This window comes from Pangasianodon hypophthalmus, chromosome 20, assembly GCF_027358585.1.
Source record: "Pangasianodon hypophthalmus isolate fPanHyp1 chromosome 20, fPanHyp1.pri, whole genome shotgun sequence".
Classification (NCBI taxonomy): Eukaryota; Metazoa; Chordata; class Actinopteri; order Siluriformes; family Pangasiidae; genus Pangasianodon; species Pangasianodon hypophthalmus.
The window spans coordinates 2,836,148-2,858,023 of NC_069729.1; the positions used below are offsets into that span (position 1 = coordinate 2,836,148).

At 42.3% G+C, this 21,876-nt stretch overlaps 3 protein-coding genes across 7 annotated transcripts; 2 read left to right on the forward strand and 1 right to left on the reverse strand.

Moving 5' to 3' along the window:
- Positions 1-588: 588 nt before the first annotated feature.
- Positions 589-3,933, reverse strand: arpc4l (actin related protein 2/3 complex, subunit 4, like). Its single transcript, XM_026935777.3, has 6 exons — positions 3,797-3,933; positions 3,080-3,198; positions 2,832-2,943; positions 2,269-2,364; positions 1,304-1,474; positions 589-1,223 (listed from the first exon to the last, which is right to left on the reverse strand). The coding sequence occupies exons 1-6, from the start codon at positions 3,797-3,799 to the stop codon at positions 1,218-1,220; spliced, it is 507 nt and encodes a 168-aa protein (XP_026791578.1). The 5' UTR covers positions 3,800-3,933; the 3' UTR covers positions 589-1,217.
- Positions 3,934-4,491: 558 nt separating this feature from the next.
- Positions 4,492-11,206, forward strand: tada3l (transcriptional adaptor 3 (NGG1 homolog, yeast)-like). Its single transcript, XM_026935163.3, has 9 exons — positions 4,492-4,736; positions 5,731-5,958; positions 7,000-7,250; positions 7,852-7,957; positions 8,223-8,355; positions 8,569-8,672; positions 8,859-8,959; positions 9,107-9,298; positions 9,707-11,206. Exons 2-9 carry the CDS (start codon positions 5,749-5,751, stop codon positions 9,897-9,899), a joined length of 1,290 nt encoding a protein of 429 aa, XP_026790964.1. The 5' UTR covers positions 4,492-4,736; positions 5,731-5,748; the 3' UTR covers positions 9,900-11,206.
- A 1,416-nt stretch (positions 11,207-12,622) lies between these two features.
- On the forward strand, positions 12,623-21,867 carry hmces (5-hydroxymethylcytosine binding, ES cell specific). Of its 5 annotated transcripts, none has more exons than XM_026935730.3 (8): positions 12,623-12,775; positions 12,985-13,051; positions 13,771-13,968; positions 14,786-14,929; positions 15,555-15,731; positions 17,369-17,523; positions 17,694-17,886; positions 20,806-21,867. In XM_026935730.3, exons 3-8 carry the CDS (start codon positions 13,780-13,782, stop codon positions 21,001-21,003), a joined length of 1,056 nt encoding a protein of 351 aa, XP_026791531.1. In that variant the 5' UTR covers positions 12,623-12,775; positions 12,985-13,051; positions 13,771-13,779; the 3' UTR covers positions 21,004-21,867. The 5 variants fall into 5 exon arrangements, with proteins under 5 accessions (XP_026791531.1, XP_026791530.1, XP_026791529.1 ...); XM_026935729.3 differs by lacking the exon at positions 12,623-12,775 and adding an exon at positions 12,781-12,876; XM_026935728.3 differs by lacking the exon at positions 12,623-12,775 and adding an exon at positions 12,784-12,872.
- The last annotated feature ends 9 nt before the right edge of the window (positions 21,868-21,876 follow it).

Consider the following 21,876-nt stretch of genomic DNA (forward strand, 5'->3'; position numbering starts at 1 on the left):
CAGACTGAATGGAAGCAGGTAACAATACTGAAATGTATTTAATCTTTAAATGTTAAAATGTTTACAGATGTAATTTTTTTTATTCTTGTGATAAATTATTTTAATATAAAAATCATACATTTATTATTTATAATTTTTTTTTTAAAGCAACATTACTGTTTTGCAGTTTGTTATCAGACCTGTATAGCATGATGCACATTGTGTATCGCAGCCTTCGAGAATCGTGATGCGATATTTCTGTCATGTCGCTCATCTCTACTACGCTTTATTCCTCTCCAGTTTTAGCAGCTCTGTCATTTTGTGCTGAAAGTAAATAAGTTTTGTTTACGACTTTATGAAGCGTATGTCTGTCTGGAAGTCGAGCTGCTGTGTTCTCATTATGCGCTGCACTTACTTTACAATACACATCAGAGAGGAAGGAAATGAATCATCCTTCTGCTTTTATACTAAGATTCGATTCACACTATAATTATAGGCATATTGTCTGATTCTCGCACTGATCCTCCTCTAATGCGATATAATTTTCACTGTAGTGTCTCCTTCTCCTCCTTTATTCAGCTCTTTATTAGAGAAATGAATCCCTCGGGCTACACAAAGCGCAATATATCTTTATTGGTTTTATCGTTACCATCAGTTTGACATTTTTTTTTTTGCAGTCATTACTTTACTTTTCACCTGGAATTATAATCAGAGGCTGTGTCAAAATATAAACACCCACTTTTTTTTCCTGTCACAATGCCATGTATTCTTTTTTCCTTAATAACAAAAAAAAAACCAAACAAACAAAAAAAAAAACACATGGAGTATATAAAAGACGAAACAGAGAATAGAAGCCACTGGAGACTTTACATCGTGTTGACGGTATTTCCTGTGCCCATCAATATTAATGGATATTTGAATAATACTTTTTAAGGACCTGCCTTGACCTTGAGTATTTTTTTTCCTCAGAAAATGTGGGGTTTTTTTTGTTTTAATGTTCAAATGTACAATTATCAATATCCATGGGAACAAGAAGCACCTTAAACAGGAGTCGGAAGGCGAAAAGGGGAAAAGGGGACGCTGCATACGACATCGCAGGATCGGTCGGTCAGTCGGTCGGTCGTTCCTCGGGTTGGTTTTTGACGGTTGATTCACTGACGATGAGCTCCTGCTGAGCTGTAAAAGCCTGCGATGCCTCTCTCTACAGGAATCTCCATAAAGGGCTCAGAGACAGATCCTCAAAACTACAACAGCAACAACAACACAATAAATACAAGTGTGCACTAATCACAGCAGCTACGACGGAGACAGAAAAGAAGCGTACGTTTTTGAGGAATTCCTCGGCGACGATGCGAGCGCGTGCATTGACAGCCAGCTTCATCTCGCTGATCTCTTTGTCAATTTCCTCCATGAAATGGATGACGAAGTCCACCAGCTTGTGCTTGTACATCTGCTCCGTGTGGAAGTTAGTGATGAGGAAGCTGATGTCATAGCCCTTACAGAGAGCGAGAGAGAGAAAAAGGTGAAGTGAAAGTCATAAAACACACACACACACACACACACACACACACACACATATGCAATTTTACATTTATGTACAAGTCTATCACAAGTCTTCTTTTCTTCCAGTTTAATTCATACACAGTGCTTATGTTTGGTCAAGAATTATATTCACATAATAGAGTCGAGCCGTCAAAACGTGCCGGGTCTGAAATTGGAGTCTTGGGGGGGGACACCACCATCAACTCTATAAACTGTTCTGAACACTAGATCTGCAAGGAATACAACACTTGGGGGTGTGCTGTTATAGGAAAATAATCAGTGACAGGGTGGGGTGATGCAAGTTACTGCTTCCACCCCAAAGTGGATTATTTTCCAATAACTGCACAGCCTAAAGTGTTTTAATTCTTTCATTCCATAGTGATTTTTATTTATTAAAGTACACCATACTTTTTTTTTATCCATTTATAGTTACATTGTGTGTTGTGGAACATCGACAAAACAAGTTAGTTTCTGTTCTCACTTACGTTAAAGGAGCTAGAAACAGACATTTCCTCATCACTCGCTTTTTTTTTCTCTTGATGTTAATAAGCCAAAAAAACCTCAGCTTGTCATGTTACTGAGAAACCACAAGGCGTTAAATCTCCTCTGTCTTGAAGTACTGACTGTGACAAAGCACTGACACTGGAGACTCCTTCCAAAAATTGTTCCATTGCTTGTGATATACATCAGCGATGTAGTTTTATTGCAAAACTATAGTGTTTTTTTTTCCTCTCCAGTTTCCCTCACCTCCACAGGTTTCCTTCGCAGGATGAAGAAGTTCTCCGCTCGCATCATCATGAAGCGCATGAACTTGTGGCACAGGATCTTCTCGATCTCGTCCGCCTGGTTGGAACATCAGAGTTAATGCTGGGGTTTAAACACAGGGCTGAAGCTCAAACTGATTCCTCACAGGTTTGCTACAGGAAGAGCTTAAAGCCTCCGCACACGTCGCTTCTGTCATAAGGACACGGTTTGATACATTTTCTACACATAAATGTGTACTTTGAGTTTTCTGTAGCTATACCAAGTCATAAAGTAGTATTCAAAAAAATCTTAAATATGGTTTTTTTTATTAAATTAAATTTAATTAAACAGCAGTGTTTTGACCGTGACCTTTTTCTGCAACACCTTTTATTGTGACTTTAAAGAATATTATTTGAATATTATTCCAATATTACCTTGTAATGCAAATCCCTACTTTAAAAAAAAAACCTAAGGAAAATATTTTTCTTGCACCTAATTGAGATGTTTAGTGATGCTTTGTGAATACTGGTTCGAGGATAAGACAGACTGAGTGCGGGATGCCGTACCTGTTTGACGGCGATGCTGACCCGCACCGAGTTGATGGAGCCCTCGATCAGGACTTTCTCCTTATCGTTGCGGCTGATCACCACCGGCTGCAACAACAACTCTTTGCTGCTCCTGTAGAGAGACATCACATTGGGAGAGTAAAATTTTCCAGACCGTCACGAGCACACTATGGCTGCTGTCTATCAGCGTAAATCTCAGGGTGTTTACACTGAGAAGTTTGGAAGCGAGCCCACGCTCTCTGACTCACCTGACCTCCACCTCCGGCTTGTTGTGCCGTTCCACCACCTGAGAGGAGAAGTTCTCCAAACACAGGGCCGCCTGCAGGGTGGCACGCACGGCGTTCAGGTACGGACGCAGGGTCGCCGTCTGGAAAAATGATGACATTTTAAAACAAAATTCAGGTTAATTGTGATGTCAGTCACCTGCATCACAAGGTGTTAAAGCCAATGCAGTCTAAAGAGGCAGATCTTCAGGGTCGGTGGAGCAGATTTCATTCTGGATTATGCATTAATTACTAATTATTAATTATATTAATGCAACACTATCAAAACATCCAAATAGGTTACATTTTTTATAGGAATATATGCGGATTTTATAACTTATTCTTCATCATCATCATCATCATCATGGAGTGACAGTGACTACCATAAACACCATCACTTAATGCAAATGAATGCACATTAAAACAACAAACACCTCCTGTAATCTAGATTTAATTATATGTATTTTATGTTTTAAATAATTAAAGATACACTACACGATTATAACATAGTAATATATGCTAGCTAGGTAACGTTAGCAAGCTAGCAAAGGCATCAATACGGAATTTCAGGTTTAACTAGCTTCATCTTTCGATGTCAATTAACGTAGAATTTATCACTCTTATTATAACAAAAAAATCAGACATTGAACATTAATCCCAAAAACAAATATTGCCACTTTGATACAGAAGAAATCTTCTTACCATTTTTGTGGTCCTTTGAGAAAGGCGGAAGTATTTACGCCACGCCTGGTGTTATTTCTCCCCCACCCGTATTCCTAGATCCCCCCCGCCTCCTGGGCTCCTACTGATCCCATTGGCTAACATCTTGTCAGTATGAAATCTTAGCCAATCAGAAGAAGCAATACTAACCAATGCAGGCGCGGGAGGCGGGGTTTGTCGGAATACGTGTGGGGGAAAAACAACGTCTACTGCTGTAACGCTACGTGCGTTTTTAGCGCCGCTTGTCTAAAACTATGTAGTAGTGGCGCATAATAATTTTGTGCCACACTTTTTACGTTTAAAAAAAGGAAATATATAACCAAACAAATATTATTTCTGACAGAAAATATGTGTATACGTAAAATACTTCTGAAATTATTGTGATAAACAGTGCAATTACACAAAAACAGCTTTATCGAGTCTCTAATATTCCAAACAATACGGTAGCAACTGCGGTCCCGAATTTACCTTGATTCGCGTTTTCTTCCATATATGGCAAATAGTAAAACCTGCTCAGTTTGCTTGATTATTGCTGGAATATAATACATTTACTTATTTTATTTATCTGTACCTGCTAATAAACGTTAATTATTTCACAAAAATATCAATGTGTTATTTTGTTTTTGTATGGCTTTTACAGGTTTGTCTCACAGCACGGACTGGAACATACCATCTTTAAACCTATTTGATTGCTTGTGTTCATGCGGGGGGTGTTTAGTCCTGCGTGCTATAATTTATTTTAAATTAAAAAACGTTGATCAGATGAAAAAGTTTACATATTCTCTTTAAGTGCTGTTGAGATTAATACCGACTATAAAATCTTGTTACTCGAACATGAACATTAAATATTTTTGTTTCAATACACCAACGCTCCCCCGTTTCACTAAATGGTACAGTCGCTAATGGATGCCGTTTCTCCGAGGTAAATATAACGTCGAAATTTTGAGTAAATTCTTTGAATAAGTGTATAATTTATGTATATATTTGTCTTAAATCAATTAAAAAACCTTAGATACGTTAGGTCTGTTTACGAAAATGTTAAATTAAAAATGGTTTTGTAGTTTGACCTGCACACTCCCATTAGCTAGCTAGCATGCTTGCTAAGCTAACTAGCAAACAGCACTGGTGCTAACTGAAATATTTATTACATCTGTTAATATCAGGGCATGGTGCAGATGAGTTATGTGATTATCCTTCACTCTGAGATTAGTTTCAAGCTGTATAACATTTATTTGCATATACAGTCTTTCACAGCACACACTTTAACGCTAGCTCCTGTTAGCTTTAGATGGTTTGCTTGTTATAATGTCTATTAAACATGTTCCATATTATCATATACTTTTATATTATATAGTCAAATATGATCTGAAACACTTAGAAAGGAAATAAAGTATCAGGATTTGTAGGTACATCATGCAAAATCTCAGTAATTCCTCATAAATCATAAGATTTCCCTAAAATATTGGGTTTCTGGATCAGTTTTCCAAGTAGAATGTCAAGATACAAGTTAAAGGTTTACTTCCTAAAACTTTGAGGCAGAACAATATGGCAAAAAAAATCATATCCTGATATTTTCATAATACACAATGAATGTCACAATATTTAAATGTGGCTAACAAAGTGACAGATTAAAATACTTCATTAAAAAAACAGGCATTAATGATACTTTTATTTAAGGTTTACAGAAATGATGTCTTTAACCAGGAAAAGGCAAGAAAAAGAAACACAGATACAAAAATATACAGCTGTGAGAAACGACCGAGTTGGTCAGTGATTCAAACGTTCTGAAGCTACCTGTGATTTTCACACATCGAGATGTGATTTATCAAAATATTAACATTGTCACGTCACCCAGCCTTGGTGAAGGAACGTCAGTGATTTTTATTAAACTAGTTCTGTGTGTTACGCTTTTACAGTTCTCCATAACTGAGAAGATGAGTGATCTGAAGGATTGCCCTCCGCTCAAATACTACGACTTCAAGCCTGTGGAGCATGTGAAAGTGTGTCCTCGCTACACGGCGGTGTTGGGCCGCTCAGAGGACGATGGCATCGGGATCGAGGAGCTGGACACGCTGCAGCTGGAGCTGGAGACGCTGCTGTCCTCGGCCAGTCGACGTCTCCGGGCGCTGGAAGAACAGAGACAGGTCAGAAGTCGTATTTCACTGCCTTTCTTCTCTTTTTCTCTTCTTCTCCTCGCCTTGAGAAGATCTCTCTCTCTGTCTCTCTCTGTCTCTCTCTCTGTCTCTCTCTCCGTCTCTCTCTCCGTCTCTCTCTGTCTCTCTCTCTCTCTCACACTCTCTGTCTCTCTCTCTGTCTCTCTCTCTCTCTCACACTCTCTGTCTCTCTCTCCATCTCTCTCTCTCTCTCTCTCTCTCACACTCTCTCTGTGTCTCTCTCTCTCTCTCTCTCTCTCTCTCTCTCCGTCTCTCTCTGTCTCTCTGTCTCTCTCTCTCTCTCTCTCTCTCACACACTCTGTCTTTCTCTCACACTCTCTGTCTCTCTCTCTCTCTCACACTCTCACACTCTCTGTCTCTCTCTCTCTCTCTCTCTCTCTCTCTCTCTCTCTCTCTCTCACACACACTCTATCTCTCTCTCCGTCTCTCTCTCTCTCTCTCTCTCACACTCTCTGTCTCTCTGTCTCTCTCACACTCTCACACTCTCTGTCTCTCTCTCTCCGTCTCTCTCTCTCTCACACTCTCTGTCTCTCTCCGTCTCTCTCTCTCTCTCACACTCTCACACTCTCTGTCGCTCTCTCCGTCTCTCTCTCTCTCTCACACTCTCACACTCTCTGTCGCTCTCTCTCTCTCTCTCACACACACACAGTCTATCTCTCTCTCCGTCTCTCTCTCTCTCTCTCACACTCTCACACTCTCTGTCGCTCTCTCTCTCTCTCTCACACACACACAGTCTATCTCTCTCTCTCCGTCTCTCTCTCTCTCTCTCTCACACTCTCTGTCTCTCTCTCTCTCACACTCTCACACTCTTTGTCTCTCTCCGTCTCTCTCTCCGTCTCTCTCTCTCTCTCACACTCTCCGTCTCTCTCTATGTCTCTCTGTGTCTCTCTCTCTCTCTCTCTCTCTCTCTCTCTCTCTCTCTCTCCGTCTCTCTCTCTCTCTCTGTCTCTCTCACTCTGTCTCTCTCAGCCAGTGCATGACAACATGAAAATGATGCACTCTTCCCAACAGATCCTTACAGATTGGCAGGACAAAAAAGGCGACAAAAGGTTCCTGAAGATGGGGAAGGAAGTCGATCCGGCCGTGTCCTCTCGCCATCCCAAGCCTAAGAAGCCAAAGCTAGAAGGGAAGGCGGGTCACGGGCCCGGGCCCGGTCCGGGCAGACCCAAATCCAAAAACCTGCAGCCCAAAGTCCAGGAGTATGAATTCAGTGAAGACCCGCAGGACATACCTCGCAACCCCAAAAACGACGCTCCAAACAGGTGGGCTGATATTTAAAATGACTGATTTTATTTATTTAAGATCTGTCTCGACTGGCAGTGTGGCAGATTGGTGAGGAAGTCTGGGCCGGTAGACCGTTAGAATGCACCAGGTCGGATGGAAATTACTTCTGTATCATATTTTTACTATTAATAACACAAGAGATGATAAGAACTTCGGTAAACTGTAACAGTATCATGGTTATATATGTAATAAACATATTTACTGGAATGCACCGTAGTGCAGCGAGCACTTCAGCAAGTTCACACTTTAAATCTACTATATAGGTGAAAGCAAAAAGAAGTATTAAGAAAACAATAGGAAAAGATGATATTTCCACATATCAGGTAGAATATTTGATACAATACTGGAAGTGAAGAGTGGTGACCTTAACAAAGCTACTTATTCAGACGTTTCCTGGAGCAAATAATTGCGCTCTTGCACTGAATATCCTTCAAGCGTAGTTTTAATGTTTCTCCCCTAATCGATGAGGATACAGTGTGGAGAAAATCACAAGTTCAGTTTGTTCTTTAATGTATGATTATCATCTGTCAGATCTAGATATATGTATGCTGTGTGTGTGTGTGTGTGTGTGTGAGACAGATTCTGGGCTTCAGTAGAGCCCTACTGTGCAGACATCACCAACGAAGAGATCAGAGTTCTTGAAGAACTTCTTAAACCGCCTGAAGATGAAGCGGAGTACTACAAGGTACTACACAGAATGCCAATTCTATCACTTTCTTTAAACTGGGATGAATTGATTGTTGAATTATTTCTAGCTATGAAATGAAAGGCGGATATTCTGTATCTTTTATACTATATACTACTTATAATAGTAATTTTATTTACAGTAGCTTAAAGATTTTACGATCCATTGCCTCATTTTTCACAGTGTGAACTCTTGGTGTGTCAGCTGTGTGCGGGTTTGATATAAATTGTGTGTGTGTGTGTGTGTGTGTGTGTGTGTGTGTCAGATTCCTGCTTTAGGGAAGCACTACTCCCAGCGCTGGGCACAAGAGGACCTGCTGGAAGAGCAGCGAGAGGGAGCGCGAGCCAACGATAAGAAGAAAAGCATGCTGGGTCCACTCTCTGAGATCGACGCCAAAGGTAACCCAGACATCCGCTTTAGCTTGTTAGATGGACGCCGATGATAATGTGGCGCATGCAAATCTTTACTCTCTTTCGCATTACTGTTTTATAGATATTTGGAAGGTGTTTGAAAACTGATTGAGGCTTAACATGATGAACGGGGTTAGTGTTCTGTCTGTGTTTTGTTCACTGTTGTTGTCCTTAAGCGTAAACCCGTATTGCTTTGTGCAGACGTAGACGCCTTGCTGAAGAAGTCCGAATCCCAGCACGAGCCTCCGGAGGACGGCTGCCCGTTTGGTCCCCTCACGCAGCGCCTGCTGCAAGCTCTGGTGGAGGTCCGACACTTCTGATTAATACGTTACACAGATCAAATATATTCTTGTCTTACGCTCTAGTCAGGAAGCGTCCTGTGTTATCCGTTCACGTTTATTACTACTGTAGTACAGTGAACTTTCCTGCCAGTTACAGTACGGCTTTATTTTAGCTTTAGGTGATATCAGGATGTTGTGATTACTTTGTAGGAAAATATCATATCCCCTATGGAGGATTCCCCCATTCCAGACATTCCAGTGAAGGACGATGGAGCCGGGACGTCGCCTCGCAGCCAGGGGAAGGCGTTCAGGTAATAATACCTGACGTTCAAACACACTCATTTCCTAATCCTACAGAGGCAGAAAGACAGTCTGTCCAAAAGCTGAAAACGTTTCAAGCTCACCCATTACACCATGCATCTCTCTCTCTCTCTCTCTCTCTCTCTCTCTCTCGTCAGCGTTCCGCACACACGCTCTCTGGAGGCCCGGATCAGGGAAGAGCTGGTGGCTCAGGGTCTGTTGGACTCCGAGGAGAGACAGGGTACAGGAGGGGACTCGGAGGACGAGGTGCTGGCCGAGCTCCAGAAGAGACAGGCCGAGCTCAAAGCTCTGAGTGCTCACAACCGAGCGCGAAAGCAGGAGCTGCTCCGGTGAGTTTCACGTTTCCAGGGTACACGTTATGTATCAGGATATTTGGATAACACTAGTCTAACACGGAGAAGGAGGAAAATAATATTTAGGGGAAAAAACTGATCCGTCCAATTTCTTCTACTTCTATAACACGAATCCGCTTTCATGATATGATGGAAAGAATATCTGAGCAAAGTTTATTGCGATATCTGTATCGCAGCATTGTACTTTCATGCCTTAATTTCAGCGCAGTGTTTAGAAATCAGACGTCTGATTACACGAGTATCAGACCATTCTAAGAACTAGAAGGGAGCATCACGTTGCATCTCGTATCTATTTCTCCAATTAAAAAAAAACACTTTTAAAATGATTATTCCAAACCTATGCAATGTTCTGTTGTCATTCTCACGCGTGTGACGCCCCTACAGATTGGCGCGGGAGGAGATGAGGAAGCAGGAGCTGCGCCAGTGTGTCCGAGTAGCCGACAACGAGGTGATGGAGGCTTTCCGGCGCATCATGGCCGCCAGGCAAAAGAAACGCACTCCGACAAAGAAAGAAAAAGATCAGGCGTGGAAGGCGCTGAAAGAGAGGGAGAGAATCCTCAAACAGCTGGATGGATAAAGAAGACCGTGAACTGATCGTGTTAGTGTAGAGTCGCGGGGACCAGAGTTTTCAAACAAACAGGTCTAACGTCAAGGGCTGGTTCTACACTAATCCTAGTAGCACCTAGATGTTACACAGCACCACAGCGTACCTCTAATAACCCTTTTCCACCAAGACAGTGAAGTTGTTGAGGCTTTGTAAGAACTGGCCCACACTTCCACTGGAATATGAGGCGAATTCTGAAATAAAAATGTGACTTTTTGGTTGATGGACGAAGGTGTAGAACGTTTTATTAGTCTGGCTTTGACAAGATATTTTACCCTCCATAGTCAAACCCTTCAGCATCACCTTATTCTCACGCAGTAGAAAGGTGACCTGCATGCTGTTCTCGCTCTTGAGCCGTTTCTTCCGAGTGTGTGTCTGCACATGAGAAGTCTCACTCTGTTCGTTGCAGTTTATTTCTTCCTCAGACGCAAAACCATTCTGTTTTTTTTTGCAGCTAAATAATTTGAAGACCAGCAGTTTGGTGGTAGTGTGGGGTAAAGTGGAGAATGGTTCTAGGTTTGATGATCATAACCAGCAGTGGAAAAGGACCATTAGAGGTCATTTCAAAAGGGTTTGTTTGCATGAAATGATGCATGAAACTTGGGGAAAGAATCCATCATCTTAATGAGAATAACCATTCAGATTCCACGCTTAAGGTCAAACCGCAAGTCGTTTATTGTTGGAATTGGACGTAAGACCGTTTTTGTTAAAAGACAGATATTCCTAATTCCAGTCTAGAACCAGCCCTGTACGTGTCCCATTGAGCCACATGATGTGCACTAAGAATTCACTGATACACTACTGTGAGAAATCCTGTCACCATGACGACGCCGGATCCCTGGACTTGTACGAGTCAGACCTTCAGGTACGAGTGCTTGTTTCATTGCCTGTGGTACCGTAATGTGAGCAAAGAGGAGCTGAGCTTTTGCACTCGTATCCTGAGGGCTGATGCAGCTGGATCCTGGGGTCTCTCTACCATGTTTGCCTTTTTTTTGTACAGTTCTCTGTGAGCAGCAAGTAACTGTTACAGACAGTTTTGCCACCGCATGTGTTCAGCAGGAAGCATGTTCCTTTTCCTTATGTTTTCATTTTGGTTTCGAACAGAATGAATAAAGAAACGGACAACACAGTGTCGGAATGAAAGAATTCCATGGCCAGGATATTGTTTACTGATTTTTGTTTTGTACAAAACACCATGATTTTGAATTTTTGTGATTTTTTTTTTTCTTCTCAGTGCTGTTCCATGTAAGCAAGAAAAATAAAACAAAGGTTTAATGAGATGTCATAACTGTTAAGAGCCAGACTTATTCCACAAAACAATCAAACGTATCATATAATACATGGTTATACAATATAATCAGGTTAATACTCTGTCTAACTTAAAAGAAATGACAGGTAGAGAATTAGCACTTCCTCACGCTGCTGTAGGAAGTCTGATAAACCCACCCACTTGTGATATTTTCTAAATTTATTGGGTGTATTTCCACAAAATGAAATGAAATAAGTCATGACAGAAAGAACGCAGTAAATATTCATAACGTCATCAAGCACTAGCGTCCAATTCGCTCCCATATTAATTAATCAGCGTGCCTTTGATTTGTCTCACAAGCTTCAAAATCTAACTGCCTTCATGATCTCAGCCCTCGGACTACGCAGGTGTGTCATGCCCATAGATTTGGTCAAATGATACAGGCTCAATTATTGGAAAGTGGGAGGGGCTTACACTACCAGTGGGTGGATACCTGAAAGTGGGCGGGGTTAGGGTTAGAGAAGACAACCCATTTAGAGCTGTACTGCCTCGGGAGCTGGCTTCAGGCTGCAGAGATACACATCTCGAGGGTTTCAACGCAAACAGGATGTTTCGTAAAATTGAAAGTGAGCACAGTTGATAAAACCCCCAATGGGGTAAAATATATTGCCACAAAATATCTTTAGCAGATCTAAAAGCAGAGCTAAAGGGTTTTATTCAGTAATGCATGTGAGGGTGAGGTGATACTTGGAGAACCATAAAAAAAAAAAAACACAACAGCAACAGAACAGAAAAAGCAAAATACTATAAATGCATCTTGTGTTTAATTGTGTTTAATTGTGTTTAACTAACACAGTGTGATGAAGATCAGATGATGAGGAGTGGCCATAATTTGTTCTGGTATTGGTCAAAGTCAAAATTATGTTGTCATTATTGTCCAGACGTCTATTGTGTACACTGTGTACACCGGCCACTTTATTAGACACTCCTGCCTCCTTAGTCTCTAACTGTTTCTATGCCTAGTGTGTTTTAAAGGTCATCTAACACCACATTAGTGTCAGTTTGTGACCACAGCAGTGGTCACTGGACTATTTCTCAACCAAGCAGCGACACTGAGGTGTTTAAACAATGTGCTTCTGTACCTGATACACACACAGCAGCACCATGTCAGTGTCACTGCTGTACTTAAAATCGGGCGGATCTCACACTAGGCAAAGGTAGGCAACCGCCTTGGGCCCCTAGACCCCAAGGGCCCCTAAAAATGCAAATTATATCTATATTTTTAATTATTAATGCTGAATAATGTGTGCTGGAAATTTAAATATTGATGTTAAAACACTGAAATGATTCATATCACTGTTATTTCAGCAGAGTCAATGTAAGCCTCTTCCTCCAACCCCGCCTCATGCTGTGTGCAGTCGCACAGGGCCCCTAAATCACTAAATCACTAAATCCACCCCTGCAGAAAATGAACCGCTTCACTGTGGCATTGTGGCAGATTGTGCACAGGAGACTGAGAATGAGAAAGGAAGAATAACTGCATATTAATGATGTGCATTAGGAAATCCAGCCTTAACCACAATGCAGATATATTTGCATGGTGAGCGCGCGCATTGTAGGGGGCGGCTCCTGTACCTGCGCTCACACACATACATATATACACACACACACACACACACACACACAGAGGACGCTCGGTCTGTCAGTTACATCATTAATGTTAATATTAATATATATGTTAATGTAACTGACTTTCTTTCTTCACCTCTTAACGTTTTACCTGTTTTTTATTATTATTTCTCTCTATAGAGCAGAAGTAAGCTACCTAGCTAACGTTACGCTGATAAACCGTTGTTGTTTTCTGTGACACGCACAGGTAAGTACCTCAAAACGCACAAACAAAGCAAATTTATCAGTTAATTAATATTTACATTTTTCTCTTACTGCTGCATCAGTTATATTTTTAAGGATTAGCCGAAGTTAGCCTGTTTCTGTTATGCTTCACTACTCTGCCTACCCGTATTCTACAAATCCCGCCCCCTGCGTTGTAATTGGCTAATATCTCCTGAATAATTTAAACTCACCAATCAGGGCTTGCCATTTCATCGGCGGCTTGATTGTGAGTACGTATTAGCCAATCAGAACACAGGAAGCGGACTCTATCGGAATACAGGTGGTGGAAAAAATAGCTAGCAAACCCAGACAAAACTCTTTAGCTAATGTTGATAAATAAAATATTTTAATATTTATAGCGAGCTATAAGTATAAGCTTTCTCAGCAGCATTGAGGAACAAAGCTAATGTTAATGATAAAGGAGCAAAGCTAATGTTAATGATAAAGGAGCGTTGAATGCTAGCTAGCGTTCCTTTCAAAATAAAAGTCCTGTTAGCTGAATACAATATGAACACAGGAAGTTATATGAACTTACAGAGACAAAGAGGGAGGATTAAAAGAATTTCACTAACTTAAATAAATAGTTTTTTGTGACAGACAGACTCATGTTAGCTCTTTATTAATAAATTATTCAATTATATTAATTTATAATATTGAGTAATTGATTAATCTCACCTGGTTTGTGTGTTTCCTGCGATGTAGACTGGGATCATGTGTGGAAGGACAGCCTGCACCCTCGCCCCTGATGAGCTCCGGCGCGCTTCTCGGTACCGAGACCGGTCTGGAAAGCGGCGCCGGCCTCAGTGGAGGGACGGCGATGCGGAAAAATACCGGCCCTCCTACAACAAGAGTCCTCAGTCCTTCAGTCCGGTTCTGCTGTCCGGCAGACACTTTAATAAGGCAAAGTGCTTCTGATTCTCCTTGATCATTTTAGACAAAATGAAGGGTCAGTGAGGAAATTGCTGACACTGCATCATGCAAATTTGCAAACAGGCCACCTTTAGAGTGTAACCATCAACGCTTAGGGCTGTCTGTGTGTTTGTGAACAAAAGAAGACTGAAGACTCTCCACTAAACGCCTACACAAGCTCTAAATCTACACACAGAGCTTGTACTGTTTTCTTTGCTGTCCTAACTCTCACACTAGCTCCTGTGTAGCTCAAGGGTTTTAGCCTTGTGGGATTCTTAGATCACTGACTGTGTGTCCTGGCATCAGGATAGGAGATTTCTGTGCCAATGTAAATGTAAACACACCCTGTGACTAATAACAACCGCAAAAAAAAAAAAAGAAAACAAATCACTGCTTGTAATTTGTCCTTTGTAGGCGTGGAGCTGTCATTAACTGCCATGATCATATGTGGGCGTGGCCAGAACCCAGACTTGGGGAAACATCAGATTAGTCAGAATAATGTACTGAAGCAGGTTGCTTGTGTTTTCCACTTTTCTTTGCCCTGACTCACAGATTCAGGTCCCTGGTCCTGGAGAACCCCACCGTCCTGTGTTTCAGGAAGGCTGAGTAGCTGAAGCGGGTGTGTTAGAGCAGGGAAAACACTAGAACAGGGATCTCCAGGACCAGGGATGGAAACCTGTGCTCAAAAAAAAAAAAAAACTCTAATTAAACGGTGCTCGGTTTCTGTGTCACGTACTTAAACAGGAAGTGAACTGTCGCTTTTTATTTGACTCCTGTAACTGACTTCAGCCTTGTCGGTGTTGAACAGGAAGCCGCAGTGGATGAGTGCGTGCTGGCGACGATGCGGTGGGGTCTGGTGCCCGCGTGGTTCAAGCAGAGAGACCCGAACAAGATGCAGTTCAGCACCTCCAACTGTCGCAGCGAGAGCTTGCTGGAGAAAAAGTCTTACAAGGTATGAACATGATCGCCTTTAACATTTCTAAACAGCAGTAATCAAACTCACACGCCATGTCTGCTCTTTCGATAAAGCTGTCATTGCTGGGTGAAAGGGTAATAAACCGAATTGTAAACAGTTGTCAATGTGACTGGTTTCAAATGATACTTTATATAACAGAAATTATACTGTATATGACGACATTTAACTTGATCATGGTGATGAGACATTGATGTCATGCCCTTTTTGTCTCTTGTGGAATAAACTGTCCACTTTACACACTCAAATTCAGATAATAAATGGTATCAGGCAAAATGTTTACTCTGCTGAATGATTTAGAAACATCAAACCGTTTATTTAAATACACTTCGGATATGTGGAACTGCAATCGAGAATGGCATTTAACTGAAAGCTGTTTTTAAATGAAAAATGGACCACTCGGGTCACTTCCACTCACCCTTTCAGTTTGGAAATATCACTGTTCAGTTATTATGAGGTTTTCGCTTGAATTAACGCAGTCGATACATAAAGAGAGCTCATGTTCGTGTTTCTGTGCAGAGTGTTTGTATTCTAAACGCGTGATAAGTTGCTTCATTTTCTTTATAACTACGTTTGTGCATTCTGTGTTTATTCTGTGCCCCAGGAACCTCTGTTGAAAGGGCAGCGTTGTGTCATTCTAGCCGACGGCTTCTACGAGTGGAAGAGGCTGCAGAAGGAAAAGCAGCCTTTCTTCATCTATTTCCCCCAGAGCCAGGGAGATAAGCAGGATGGGGACGAGGTAAAGATGGAAAATGATGAACAGTGTGAAGGAGAGGCAGGGGTAAGAAGGCTGGAGTTTGAAGCTTTAATGAAGTTGATGTGATTATGATTCACTGTGGATGTAATTATTTCTGCAGAGGTGACATCATCTACGGTTTAGACGTAGCATTTACAGATTTTGACCCCGAAACACGAGACACCAGCATGAAATTCTCGGAAGGAGAAAGGACGCAGGACGTGAAAGAAGCATGTGCTTCTGGCGACAGTTATTCCTTAATTTTTCAAGATGAATCACATTTGACCTGTGAATTCACGAGGCCTGGTCATGTGAGCCAGTGGTTATGAATCGCCGTGAGGAAAGCAGCGTGGTGAAAATCCGCTGAGTCAGCAGCCTGACACCCGGCAGAACTAACGCAGTGTTCATCCATGCAGCTCCATGATCATCTACATGGTAGCCATAAATCAATCAATAAACAAACAAACAAACACCCAGCTGGATCTGAGTGGGAGAAATTTAAATTGGTTAAACTTCAGAAATGCAGAAAGGTGGAATGTGCGTCTTGTTTTATAACAGTTTATGCTTCATCATTTTCATTTATTTTTAATTTTTAAGTATTTTGTGTTCCTATATGGACAGACAAGTTAATTGATTGGTTTAGCTTTCCTTTCATGTCAGTAATTTTTTTTTTTTGGTTGAAATCTGTATACTGATCCACAGTCAGTCAACCTCTATATGTTTTATCGTTTATGCTGTTAGCATGGAGCAGAGCCAGTCTACAGACACACGCTAGGTGGTTTTCTGGTGAAATTCTGGTTATAAAAGTCTTCTTCTTGCCACAGTGAGCTCTCAGAGCAGGTGGAAAAACACGATCAGAGCGGTGTGAGTGAGAGTGAGCACAGCTCATATGACTATATGAATCACATTTCATCATGGTTGGTACATATAACATGAAAAATGATCAATTTATTCAGTCACTGAAGATGAATATAAATATAAATATTTTTTTAAAAATCACATTTTTAGATCAGAATGATGATTTTGGAACTCGAATGATATAGTGATTGGTTAAAAGTTTGGGTTGAAAACACTGCTGTGACTTTCAAAAGCGCAGAAACAATCTACAGGTGAGCACCAGCCCGAGTTCCTCACAGCACCAGGTCAAACCTCAGCCTCAGACCACTGAGCCACCAGCACTTTTAGAGGTGTGAGCTTATTTAGAGAGATTTATCCTCCATTTTACATCACTGACACACAAAAGTGTCTCTTTACAAAGCCTTTTAGTTGTTGAAGGCTCACCTGAGCTGAGCCTCAAGCCATGCTTATCATAGTAAGATGCATAAGTACCTGCCCACTGAGCCACCAGAACAGTGATATGCAGCACACCTCAAGTCAAAACCTGAACACGGATTGGCTGATGTGTCTCGCACTTGGTCTCACTATTCAGGTCAAATTTTAAAAACCAGGCTGCTTTGCATGAGGTGTTGTGGCTGTTTGGGTAAATGCTTGCTTCCCATGACTGAGCTGCTTGGTTCAAATCTTGGTTTTCTGTTTTAACTCTAATGTAAAGTAAAATCTAAGGATGTAGGTGTGACTTATACCAGTTAATAAAGTTAACATCAGCTCACTATATTTATGAAGGATGCACTGCAATTTCGGGCCACTAAAAAAATAAATATTTGGTTTGTCTTCTTTAACAGGACACTAAAAAGCGCAGCAAGTGGACAGGATGGCGTCTGCTCACCATGGCGGGGCTGTTTGACTGCTGGACTCCCCCTGATGGTGGGGAGGTTCTTTACACCTACACCATCATCACTGTGAACGCCTCACCAGACCTGCAGAGCATCCATGACAGGTAGAGCACGACACTGTGTCATCACTCGTGTTACGCATCCATACATCAAGTGTAGAGTTCACTGTAGGACATTCACTGGCTTATTTTACCAGGGACAGTCATTAGTGCCTCCATAAGTGAGTGTCTGGCTTGTCCTGCAGTTTAAGTGTGCGTGTATGTGTGTGAGACAGGATGCCGGCCATTCTGGATGGAGACGAGGAGGTGAGACGATGGTTGGATTTCGGGGATGTGCGCTCGCTGGAAGCTCTTAAGTTGCTTCAGTCTAAATCCTGCCTGACCTTTCACCCCGTCTCTTCAATCGTCAACAACGCGCGCAACAACTCCCCCGAGTGCCTGCAGCCGCTGGGCCGTGCCGCCAAGAAGGTGCTTCACTTACGGCATATCAGAAACATTATTCATCTGCATGGTAAAGCTGCCACAGTTACATGAAAAATCCCAGTTTTCCTTAACAGCTACTTCCCCTGTGGACTTGATGGCGCACCATCTGGCCTCCTGGAAGTTTCGGGACTTGATGGTGCAGCATGTGGCCTGGTGGAAGGTTTGGGGTGTGGTGGCTTTGTGGAAGGTTCAGGACTTGATGGTGCAGCATGTGGCCTGGTGGCTACTTCCCCTGTGTCAGTGGCACAATTTGAGACTAAGACAAAAAAATGTTATGTCTGTGTGAACTCCTGTGGCTTAGTTGGACGAGCTTTCCCTGTGGGTTAAGAAGTCGCTAGTTCAGACCCCACCCAGGCCTCCAGGACATAAGTGTCAGAAGGTGCAGGGCGGCTAGAGGGTGTGATATGAGGGTAATATCTAGGCAGCTGGCCTCCTGAGGTTTTGTGTGGCATAGTGAGTGTTATGAAAGGTGCTGGAGGGTGTGAATGAGGGCTAATAGCTAATCAGTGTTCATAGAACCTACAGGGAAGTGATGAGCCCTGAACCTTAACTGTTGGCAGCTGAGAGGATGCAGCCATTGCTTATTGTAGTCTCTCTTTGACACACACTGTTGAGCCATTTATTAAGCCAAATCCCTAATAAGCACAGGCATATCACAGCCTTCACTGATACAGTGGTTACCATCGTGGTGCTTGGAGTCCCTGTTTTGCTTTAGCGTTATTCCAGGATTAAGTCAAAAGTTCTATAAAACTGTTTGCTAATATCAGATTCTGTGTCTCAACAGGATGAGCTCTGCCTGTGAGTTGAGAGGTTGCTGGTTCACAAACACACAACCGTCAAGTCAGTTTGCTTCTGTGTGTTAGTTAGTGGCGTTCTCATAGAACCTACAGGGAAGCGATTAGCTCTGAACCTCAACCTCTGGGAGCTGAAAGGGAACCAACCATCTCTTCTTCGACTCAATGTTTCATTTTAGTCTCTCTCTGAGTCGCACTGTTGGGCCATTTATTAAGCCAAAAGCCCTATAAGCAAGGGCACCTTACACCTTTCAGTAGTACAGTGGTTAGCATTATGGTCTTTGGTGCTTGATGTCACTGGTTCTTGTCCCTGTTTTGCTTTAGTGTTTGTCCAGAATTAAGTCAAATGTTCTAAAAAACAAAAAAACAGCCTACTAGCACAAGATCCTGTGGCTCAATTAGATGAGCTTTACTGGTGGGTGGAAAAGTTGCTGGTTCAAACCCCACCAACTGACTATGCTCTAAGTATCATAAGGCTCAGGACTTGCTGGTGTGGCATGTGGCCTGGTGGAAGGCTCAGCGTGTGGGGGTGCAGCACGTGGCCTCAGGGAAGGTTCAGGACTTGCTGGTGCTTCAGAGAAGGCTCAGGGTGTGGTGGCACAGCACGTGGCCTGGGGGACGGTTCAGGACTTGCTGGTGTGGCATGTGGCCTCGTGGAAGGCTCAGCGTGTGGGGGTGCAGCACGTGGCCTCAGGGAAGGTTCAGGACTTGCTGGTGCTTCAGAGAAGGCTCAGGGTGTGGTGGCACAGCACGTGGCCTGGGGGACGGTTCAGGACTTGCTGGTGTGGCATGTGGCCTCGTGGAAGGCTCAGCGTGTGGGGGTGCAGCACGTGGCCTCAGGGAAGGTTCAGGACTTGCTGGTGCTTCATAGAAGGCTCAGGGTGTAGTGGCACAGCACGTGGCCTTGGGGGACAGTTCAGGACCTGCTGGTGCAGCGTGTGGCCTGGTGGAAGGCTCGGGACTTGCTGGTGCTTCATGGAAGGCTCAGGGTGTGGTGGCATGGCATGTGGCCTCGGGGAAGGATCAGGACTTGCTGGTGCGGCATGTGGCCTGGTGGAAGGCTCAGGGTGTGGTGGCGTGGGCTCGGGGCTTGGGGGTGCAGCACATGGGCTCAGGACTTGCTGGCACACTGTGTGGCTTGGTGAAGGGAGAGTGTGTTGGTGCAGGGGTGATTTAAGCTGCAAGTTTTCCTGCAAAAAAAAAATTATCACCCTAACTTCATTTTCTCATCCATGACCCTTTCTTTCCCTCCACCATCTTTTCTCCTCTTCCTCCACCACTCTTTCTGCTCATCTGCTACCACCACCCTCATTGTCCTTTTTCCTCCTCCACCCTTCATCATAGGGACAAGCCAGACATGAACCAGTAACCTCTGCATCACGAGGCGAGGAGTTTACCACAAAGCCACCAACTCCCCCATAAAAAGGCTGCTGTTGTAGGGCCTTTGTCTTTTAAAATGACAACCATCAAAAAACCCAAATAAATAAATTCACCCTTTTAAAGTTTTTGAAAAAAATCTACTTTGCTAAAATATTTACCAATAAAAATGTTAAAGTTGATTGCCTAAGTATTCACCCCATTGCTGTGAAACTTTTCAACTCTAAATTAGTTCTTTTGGAAAGAAACGTGGTTACAGCATCAGATTTTTACCTTGCTAATGAGCAATCCCATATCACCAGCGCAGTATGTCTGTAGCAGAGTTTTTGGCTCTTGGTTCGTTCTGCACTTTTTGTTCCGATCTTTCGGTTCTGTTCTTTCAACTAAGTTCCCTCAGGTCCATTTTGGTCTATTCTTGGCATTCTTTTCTTTTTGTTTCTTGTTCAGCCATCTGTCACTATGTACAGTGTATAAGTAGTTATTAAGCTCATCAAAGCTAAGTTTATAGTACTCAATGGTCTGTATTCATCAAAGTTGCATACGATCATAAAAATCAGTTATATCTTTGGCATTTGCATGACGTAAATAAAAGTCTAGCAAACGGTAGCTTGTTGATGTTTAATGAATCCAACGCAGATTCAGTCCCATACTCGTAAATCTGTAGTTTTTTTCTGCAGCATTGATGAATAAGGGTCAATATAAATATCCTGTTCTGTATTATCTCTTTCTTTAGGTTCCTGTTAAGGCATCGGCCAGCAGCAAGATGATGGTGAGCTGGCTGAAAAATGGCTCTCCCAGTAAGAGGAAAGAGCTTGATGATGCCGAAACGGATGAAAAGCCTCCGTCTGGGAAGCAGCAGTCCAAAGCCGTGGGGCCGCCACTGCAGCAGTGGCTGCTGGGAAGCGGGGCCAGTAAGAGACCAAGAACATAAAGCTCCCGAACATTGATAGTTAAATATGTTGGCAGCACTGAATGCTACTGTAATTTGTTTGCATCAGAATGTACAATGGCTGAATGAATGAATGCTCTGTTAGATGTTCTGCTTTTTTTTTTTTTTTTTGCTTCCTGAGACGCTGAGTATTTTTAAAGCCACGCATTCACAATAACACAGATCCTGCAGTGCATCTTCTGTGCCTATTGTCTTATGTGATTTTTACTCGAATTTCACGACAGTTTGTTTGCAGTTTTACAAAAGTGGAGAGAGACCGTGCAGTTAAAATCTACCGCACGTGTGTTTTATGATTCCATTATTTTACTAGGAAAGGACAGATGATTAGCCCCTATACTTGGGTGGATTGGTTAAAGGGAGACAGTGTTAAAACCGAAATTTATTATCTATAATAAAATAGAAAGCCTCAGAACAGAGAGAAGGTTTCATTTTAATACTTGAGCTCCAGTGCAAAACTAGCGGAGGAACATCATCATACGAGCGAGAGGCAAATGAAAAACGTATTTTTATGTTGTGTTATTGCTATTGCGTTATTATAGGTGTCACAAAAGTGTATCAGGTTTGAGGTGGCAGTAAAAGGGACTATAGTGAACAGTGGAGCAGTATTACAATTTCCTTTTGCAACTTCAAATTTAATTTACTTTTTCTTTAATTTGTTGTTAAACAACTTCTGATCGTTACTTGCCTACTAAAAATCAGAGAATTTGCAGACTGAGCTGTTCGCCTTAACCTAAAATGTTCAGTGCCTGTCGACCGTCACAATGACGCACTATGCATATGAAATCTTGTAGACCCAAGAGTACACACGCTCACTTCATTAAAATAAAAAATATAAATAAATAAAAAGCGCTGCGC